Source organism: Cornus florida, unplaced genomic scaffold, assembly GCF_030987335.1.
Source record: "Cornus florida cultivar Cherokee Brave unplaced genomic scaffold, ASM3098733v1 CherokeeBrave_3.0.0_Hap2_Chr10, whole genome shotgun sequence".
In the NCBI taxonomy this organism is placed as follows: Eukaryota; Viridiplantae; Streptophyta; class Magnoliopsida; order Cornales; family Cornaceae; genus Cornus; species Cornus florida.
This window is the reverse complement of record NW_026775580.1, coordinates 77,517,488-77,526,830: the sequence shown is the minus strand read 5'-3', so window position 1 is coordinate 77,526,830 and position 9,343 is coordinate 77,517,488. Positions and strand designations below refer to the sequence as shown.

Genomic DNA, 9,343 nt, shown 5'->3' with positions numbered 1-9,343 from the left:
TAATTCTTAATTTTCTTTTATGTTTCCATCCTTCATCGACTGCGGCTTTTAGTCAAATCCACACACGCGTGATTTATAAATCGTAAAAATACAAAGGAAAAAAGGGTTTAATTTTTTTTAAAAATAAATAAATAATTCCCAAATGTGTATAGCAAACAATTACTTTTTGTATCCGATAACAAATATCAATAGAAAATGAGGAGGAGAAGTAGTAGTCGCGGAGAGAGCTTCTTTACCAAGAGCAGCTGTTTAATGAGTGTGATGATTTCCTCAATTATGAGGTACGTGTGTAAATTATTAGGCATGCATGTACATATCTTGACATTAATTTAGATATATGCATAGTTATTGATGGTTGATATAATAGATTCGAACGAACATCAGTGTGAATAAATTAATCAATTTTTAAAAATGTTTGTAACAGTATTGGACTCTTACGTGTGGGCCGATATGACGAAACAGATATATGTAGCCAATTTTTTTTTTCTTTTAGTGCCACAAAATTAAGAAACATTGACAATATGATAACATTTATCATTATAAAAAAAGATTACCTCAAACATCCCACTTGTTTGGGGTTGTCCAATACTAAATGGAAACTTATTGAAAATAAAACACATTATAAAAAGGAAAATGATATAAATGTTGATAGGGTTTTGTATCAATCTTTTATTGAACTGGACCCAACTCCATTCACACCAATTATGAAGAGAACTAAAATGTTAAATGAAATTATATATATACATATATATATATACATATACATATACATATATATTTTTGACACTAAATAGGAATAAAGGTCACACTGAAACTATAATAAGAGAGAGAAGTGAAACCATTAAAAACTTTATTGACTCTTTTTTGCCAAGCCATTTGGTGCCCTGATGGTGACTCAATGCCCAAACATCTCCGACTCAACTCTTTCAACACATCATCCTATACCTCACTTCAATTTCTTAGGCCACCACCCTTTGGGTTGCTCAACTGTGAGAGGTAGCCTTTAGGTGGCTATATATAATATGTGTGTGTGTGTGTGTGTGGACCTAATATTGTTGGTATATATATGTGTACCAACAGTAAAAAGGATAGTTGACATTTTGAAAGGATACTGCTCACTTACACACCTCTCAGGATCAACAACAATGTTGTAATACTGAAATCGTTTTTAAGATTTACAAAAATTAAAATATTGAGATGTATTCGGTTATATGGAATTAAAATTTGTGAAATTTACAAAATATAACAAAGAAATATGAATTAATTTTTTTCAAATTTCACCTATTTTAATTCTATACAACCGAACATACTTGAGAATGCCATAACAGAACTTATTATAACACTCAAAAACACAATTAGAAGATTATAACCTCTAACTCTACAAAATTGAACCAAAGTAAAACATTCTACATAATTAATTAACCTAAAGCTCCAATCCACATATGAAAGCCTCAATTAAATTACAGAATAATTAAATTATAGATAATGCCGCATTGTAACCAAGCCAGTGGACCAAAATAGATTACAGAATGAATCATACAATTATACAAATCACTTTATTAGGTCATGAAATTAGTAATGTGGCATGCTGTTATTAGTTTAATCAATAATAATTTGTGCACTCAACTTATAAGCCAATCTTAGTCATCAATAATATTAAAATATGGTATTTCATTTCTCTACATACACGCAAACTTTTTTTGAAACAAGAAAATTTTCCTTTTGAACCAAGAAAAGAATTTGCTTTCTCCCCTAACCTAAGCAGAATATAGGGAGGTAAAACAAATAAAATAAAAACAATTCAAAACTTTGACCCTACTTTGTTTCCATATCTGTATTCTTTCTTTATATGCATGTGTACAATGCACCACCAATTAAAACCCTAAAAATGGTGGAACCGGAGATGACCCTCACAAGTCAATAACCAACCTAAAATGCATCAATTGGGGGGTTTTAATTTAAGCCTCTGTTTCATCTCTGCCAAGCCATTTGGTGCCCTGATGGTGACTCAAACCCGAACCATCTCCGACTCATGTCCTTCAACCTATCATCATACACCTCACAGAACTTCTGAGGCCACCCCTGGGGCTCAACCGGGGCGGACCCTAGTCCCGGTGCCCTGTCCTTCGACATGAGGTTCACTGACCTTGTCCAATCCACGACGTAGGCCGACACCCGCCTCCTAAACTTGGCCTTGAACTCAGGCCACGCTTGGTACTTGTAGTGGTTCACCGCCACTTTGTGAGTTCCGAATTTCTTAGACCTGTACCCTTGCTTCAACTGAAAATGGTGGATCACATTAAGCAAAGAATCATCTATTGCTTCCAACAACACAATAGACTTGTGACGATTCTCGCCCAATTTTCGACAATTATACCCTTGTGTCACGCCCAACACCGGATGTGAATTCTGATTCGACGGTCCAAATTCGTAACAATTCATCATGACCTGTCCGATATCAGGATTCCAAACGGGCAAAAGATATGATAGCATCTGGTTTGACGGTTGTGATGAATTCAACCATAAGGGAGAGTACACGAACTCGTCAACATCAATGTACATCATCCAAGTACACGAGTCCTTGGCATATATAGCACAATGAGAAAATCCAGCTTCTTGCGTCTTTGGCCAAATCCAAAACAATGTGCTGACATTGTAACCTTCTCGAACCATCTCTTCAACCACTTTTTCCAAATCATCGTCGCTGTCATTATCATACAATATGAACTTCTCAACCCCAATTTTGGAGTGATAAACAACCCACTCTCTCAAGAACTTGGCTACGTTGTACACCATGGTGCACGCGCATATTAGCGACTTTGGCTGCTGGCTTGCTAACTTGCGCCGCGGGGCGTGGTAGGCCAGGGAGGGCAGGACACGCTTCTCTCCTTCAGAAATTTCGAGGGAGATTTTGATTCGCTCGTTTTCGTCCGTGCCGGATGAGGAGGGGACGGCCGTCGGCTCCGGCCGTTTGCAGCGGAAGACCTCTTGTATTGATGTGGTGACGGCGGTGGAGACGCCGTCGTCGCCGAACACGCAACGGAGATCCGTCGGGGTTCTGTTGACTCCCTGGCGATTGTTGAGGCCTTTGGCGAACAAGATGACGTCGTTTTCAGTGGAGAGGGACTCGTAGACGAGGAAGTTCCACCAATGCAGCTGAGGCGCCGGGGAGACTCTCTCCGGCGGAAACTCCGCTGATCGTGTCAGAATCGGCTGGAGGTAAGGCCGGAGACGCCGGACTCTTCTCGGCAACTCGCACTTGAACGTCCTGCGATTGAAGGTGACTCTCCTTCCTGGTCTCGCCGGAGACGTGTCGTTATTCTGGAAGACACACCTGTAGTCGTCCACGCCGGTACCTGATGGCAACGGTGTCTCCGGCGAGACGACGACGAGAACGTCCCATCCCGGAAACAGAATCGAGACGGAGGATATGGTGTCCGGTACGGAGGAGACGTGACGACTGCTCTGGTGGCGGCTGGGGCTGGGCACCTCTTGGATTGCGGAATTGGGGGAGACGTGACGGCTGGTGAGCGGGCTGGGCACCTCTTGGATGGCGTAATTGACGCCGGTCTTTGTATTATCGTATTGACCTCTGAAATCGACCGGAGGCAGGCGGAGGTAGTCGCCGGAAAGTTCTTCACGGAAGAGATTGTGGTACAGAGAAGCCAAAAAGACAATCAGCCCTATAACAAAGATAAATGCCAAACGAACATTCCGGGCCATCTTTCATAGACAACAACAAACTCGGATGTATATGTATATGTCTATATATATATATTTTTATAAATATAGGGAGAGAGAAAGAAAGGAGATATTGAAAGGAGGAAGATGGACTGGCGTGCTTTTAAGTAGTTTCGAAATTCATTTCTGTTATGGAAATTGTGTGGGGTGCTGTGGGTCAGATTTGGAGAACGTTCAGTTGTATACTGACGATATATATATATATATATATATATATATATATATATTTATGGAGAGAGAGAAAGGGGAGAGAAAGAGAATGAAGAAGTGGAGGTGAAATAGGAAAGAGAGATTGTGCAAAGTTATATGTTAAGCACGAAGGGTCAGGAAAACAATTATGTAATGACTCATGAGAGGCGGCGTTTATTTGGTTGGACCTTTGAGACCCACATCCACTTAGAAGCTGACACTTTGGATCTTTCTTTCTACAACCTCTTTTCTTTATTTTCTTGATTGGTCCATATTTTTATTCCTCCAGTCTGCTGTCAAATTGCCAATCACAAGGTGCCACGAAATAAAATGTATCAACATCATTTAATATTTTTAATTGCCTAATAGGTCTTAATTCCATTTGCCCTAACGAATCACAAACCGTCATGAAAGTAAAAAATTAATGCATTTATTTGCACAATAATTAATGATTGGCGGAGAAAATGGACTGTAATAATTTTTCTTTCCTCAAATTGTATTTAAAAGGGTGAATTATCTTGTTTGTGGAACCTAGATTGAAAATGAATTTAGCGGAAATGGATTTTGATTTATTTGGGTTTTGAGCCCGTTTGGGATTTACAAGCTTTCTTACTTAGAACTCATTTGAAATTATTTTTCAACTGCTTATAAGTGTTTTTATTTTCAAAAAATTGTATTTAAGTTTGTTTGTAACAACATGTGAATTGCTAAATATTAGACGTGTATTTTTTTTAACAAAAAATTCAATCCTGTTTTTTTTACTAAAATGGAGTTTTCTTTACAAAAAAATATTGTAAAGAAAATTCAAAGGTTAGATAACACATCCATAATCTCTTACAATTTTTTTAAGGCAAAATTGAATAACATTGAGAGATATAAGTAACCCCCATTTTAGATTGGTCAAATTTTCTTCTTTTTGTAAGAAATTAAAATTTTATTACAGCAAAAGAAATATGCAGTTTTGTTATCAATTTTGTTATTTTGAGAAATTATGAATTACCAATTTTGTTATTTTGGAAAATTGTGGCAGAATGAAAACAAATGTTTTTTTTTTTTTTTTACCAAAAATTTTGTTACTAATTCACACATGGTACTTTCGTCCAATTTATTAATGATGTGTGCATATATATATATATATGCAGGAAGGCTCTCATGCGGTCCAAAAGAACGGATTTTCTAGCAGACCAATAGTCAAATAGTCAATTACACGTTATTACTTTATCAGACCTAACCATAGTTAATATTTATTACCTTAATAATCAATTTACCGTAGTTACCTTAATAGTCAATTTACTATAGTTTTCACGCATTACAATTTCTTCTAAATTTTATGCACAAATACAATTAAATATCCAATCTCATCATCCCAATTTTGAAAATATTTTATATTATCAGAAAATCCACGTTCAAAATTTTAAAATATCTCAAAAACTATTTTTATTACTCAACTTTTTTTTTTTTTTACTTTTTTCGGTGGTTGAAAATAATCATGCAGAAACATTTTGGCAAGGCATGTCAAGTGCACATAACACACACACCCCCCATTTACCACTTCACAGTTTCTCCAATTTAGATCATCATTAATAAGAACTTTAATACTACATGTCTAGCAATTCATAATATTACTTGCACAGGTATATCAAACTAAACCTTATTTATCAATTTACAATGTAAATTGGAAGTTCCTTCTCATGCCGTTAATCTATCATATGCTTCCAATATGCCAATTGGTTCCCTGTACTCTAAATACATGTGGGACAATTCTTAAATTAGTTTCCAAATGATGCTTAATTTCAAATCGAAAATAACTAAGATCGCATTGCTGAATTAAAAGAACAAATTGAGAACGAAGTGTGGAATAATTCCTGAATAAGCTTTTTTCATGGATTCAAAGGATACCAATTTTTTAGGGTTCGTAAATAAGCTTTTTTATTTTTTTTGCTCTTTTAATTTTTTTTCTTTTCAATTTAGGGGGATTTTTTCATAAGCAATGATTACAAATTTATAAACAAATTGACTGTTAGTTTGCAAAGAAAATGAAAGAGATTAAGAAGGTGAGAGATTGAATAAAGGTATTCACTAAATATGGTAAATTGACTATTAAGGTAACAATTATTAATTATGGTTAAGTTTGATAAAGTATTATGTGTAATTGACTATTTGACTATTAATTAGCTAAAAAATCCGTTCTTTTGGACAGCATGAGAGCCTACCTATATATATATATATATTCCTAGCATTGTGGCGGTTTGTTCATAAGAGGTAGTTTCATCCAATTTATTAACTTTTAAAGTTAAAAAGTTCAACTAAATGGTCAAAAAGGTAATTTGGTCAATTTTTCATGCCAGTTAGCTTTAAGGGGTGCCTTTGTCCACTTTTAAATCTTCAAGAATTGTCATTATCCCAAAAATAGGTAACAATATATTTTTGATAAACCTCAGAAGATATTGCTGTACTTTACCCTATAAAATATAATAGCATTCTATTAAAGGATATTATTGTAAAATTAGCAATACAAGTTTTTTTAAAAATATTGTCAAATACCTAATATATTTTTCGCCAATCTGTGACAAAACCGCTTCTTTTATTCTAACAACAATGTTAAACGGCCCGGTGTATCCTTGGGGCGAGGCTCTGCACTTCCAAGTTTGTAGCCTAGGGTGGGTCCCGAAGGGGCCCTGCCTAGGTGAGTTCCTGGTGCTAACTAAAAAAAAACAATGTTAAACGGGCTCTTAAAAAAAATGTGCTGAGATGTGTTTGGTAACATTAAGAACACTTATAATAGTTATCGATTTTTAGCTCAATAAATCTTTTGAGTGAAGCACTTCTACTTAGAATTGAGAGCTGGTATATTTCAAGTAACAATTTTTTCTTAGATAATTTTGTCCTTTTTTATTTTTTATAAAGATAGTTTCACCATTTCTTTTATAAGGCTACTATTATATATCAAATATAGTACTATTTTATTAAAGGATATTATTATAAAATTATCACCAATGCGCTCAATAAATTTAAATCTTAGCTCAACGCATAACTTCAAGTTAAAATGTGTTGAAATTAAAAATAAAAGTGTTGAAAGTGTTGAATCAAAATTTACGCTTTTTATGTTTGGTTGGGAATGAAGGATTAAGAAATGTTAGAAGAGGCAAGCAATCTTTTCTTGCTGGGTTGGAATGAAGGGAATCATCCCTCCTTTTCCATTATTTTTATCCATCTAAAATTGGGCGGAATAGAGGAAGGAAAGAAAGAAAAACTCATTTGCAATTATGTACTACCAATTATAACCTTCAATTATTTAGAAAATCACTTATTAAATTCTCTCACACATAAATAACAATAATGAGGTTATATTGGTAAACAAATATATAACTCTCATTTCCCTACCTTGATTAAAAAAAAAAAAAAAAAATGGGGCCCCACATCCATCCATTCTATCACACCATTCATTCAACCAAATAAAAAGTGTGGGTTACGCATTCCCTTGTCTAGGGCTTGAGTCGGATAATTAGGAGGGAAAATAAAAAGAAAGAAACATTAGTTATGACATAAAAGAAAAAATAATAATGACTTGTATTCATGTTTGGATAAATTATATAGGAAAAGAAAGGAAATGATAGCATTTTTGTTTTTTTTAAAAAAAAAGTAAAAGAAAAAAAAAAACTATTTTAATCAATTTACAATGATGCTCTAATGTTAAGATGGGATCCAAATATCTTTAATTTTATTTTTGTAAATGTTAAGATTATCATGCTCTAATATTAACCAATTAATTATCATGGAGAGGAGGGATGGATGAGGTATTCTAAGAAAGGGAAGGAGTCTCTCTTACTTTTTGTTTGATTGAATGAAAATGATAATCGAAATGATGAATGATGTACCACATTTCTTATTTTTTTATTGGAAGGAAGCTAGGAAATGAGAGTTTATATATATATATATATATATATATATATATATATATATATATATATTACCAATATACTCTTGTACGTTATATGTGTGATAGAATTTTAATTGGGTTTAACAAATGATTTTGTAAGTGGTTAAAGGTTAAAATTGATATTACATATTTGTAAGTTTTTTTTTTTTTTTCCTTTCATCTCTTCCGCCCATTTTGAAGGGCTTCCAATTTCATCAATCCAAATGAAGCCTAGGGATGATGCCTCATCCATCCCCCTCTAGATCTATGTATTTATTTCCATGTATTTATTTGTCAAAGAACACTAGAAAATAAGGCAGATGGTTGTTTTCGTACAAAAACATTTCGGTTTGGTTAGATGGAAACTAAAGATTAAAGTGAAAGTAAAAAAGAAAAAAAAAGGAAAAGAGTGAAGTAAATAAAAGGAAATAAAATTTTCATTGTGTATTTGATTAACATGAAAAAATTTCAAGAAAATTATGAAAAATTATGATGTTATAGTTTAAATAGCATATAAATTACCATAAAAGAAAAGTATTATTGCAAGTTTATAAAGCTTTATTGAGAAATCAAAATTTCGGTGATTTTTTTATAGGAAAATTTTATGAGAAAATTAGGTAGTTATGAACAATAATTTTTTCTCAAAATTTTCTCTGCTGAAAAACATTTTATTTTATTTATTGGAAAACATTTTATATCAAACAAAGTGTAAGTTCCTCAGTTGTAAATCTTGACGTCCTAGGTTAGATTCTCAAGACATACGGAATTGCCTGAACTTGATATGTGTGATTTGTAGGTGATTGCAAATATTCAAAATTTACAAATCATGTAAGAGTCCAAAATACCTAAGGAATGAGTTAATTCTTTGTAAAAATAATAGTAATAATAATAATTAAATTACTCTAACATTTCTGTTTATCTTTTTATTATATTTTGGCGGAAATATCTCCTCAATTATAAATACAATTAAATTTTTATAATAAGAATACATAGATAACTAGTTTGACAACGTAATAAAATAAATAATAAATAAAAACATTTGACTAACCTTTTAAAGTAAGTCCATTTTTCTTTGCGGATTAATTAACTAAATAGCTGTTAAAAATTAATTAAATAGGAAAATATTAATGGCATACCCATACCCAAATAAATAAATAAAAGTTTCATAATATTAATGGGTGATCAATTTTTTTTTGATAGTTGGTTTTACTTCTAATATTTTTTTTTTCCCCTAAGAACGCAGTGTATCAGTCAATTTAATAGTGATATCTTCTTAATTTCTGCCAACGCCATATTCATTGCTACATTTATTGTTGTGGGGGCGATTCACAGTTTGAATACTTACGTTTTCGTTTGCTACATTTGTTTCACAGTTTGAATAGTTATGTTTTCGTTTGCTACATTTGTTGTTGCTGTCGATGCATTTTTATTTTGATACTATTAAAGAAAAAATTAGTTAGTCAAATTAGTAAGGACTCCCACAGAAACAAGGAA

General features: G+C 33.1%; 1 protein-coding gene across 1 annotated transcript; it reads right to left on the bottom strand.

Annotated features, from left to right (window-relative positions):
* Positions 1-1,627: 1,627 nt before the first annotated feature.
* On the bottom strand, positions 1,628-4,050 carry LOC132279626 (glycosyltransferase family 92 protein Os08g0121900). Its single transcript, XM_059781649.1, has one exon. It carries the CDS (start codon positions 3,721-3,723, stop codon positions 1,972-1,974), a length of 1,752 nt encoding a protein of 583 aa, XP_059637632.1. The 5' UTR covers positions 3,724-4,050; the 3' UTR covers positions 1,628-1,971.
* Positions 4,051-9,343: the final 5,293 nt, after the last annotated feature.

What these genes read in the sequence shown, in the direction of transcription:
- LOC132279626 (XM_059781649.1), bottom strand. Translation starts at nt 3,723, where the DNA reads ATGGCCCGGAATGTTCGTTTGGCATTTATCTTTGTTATAGGGCTGATT.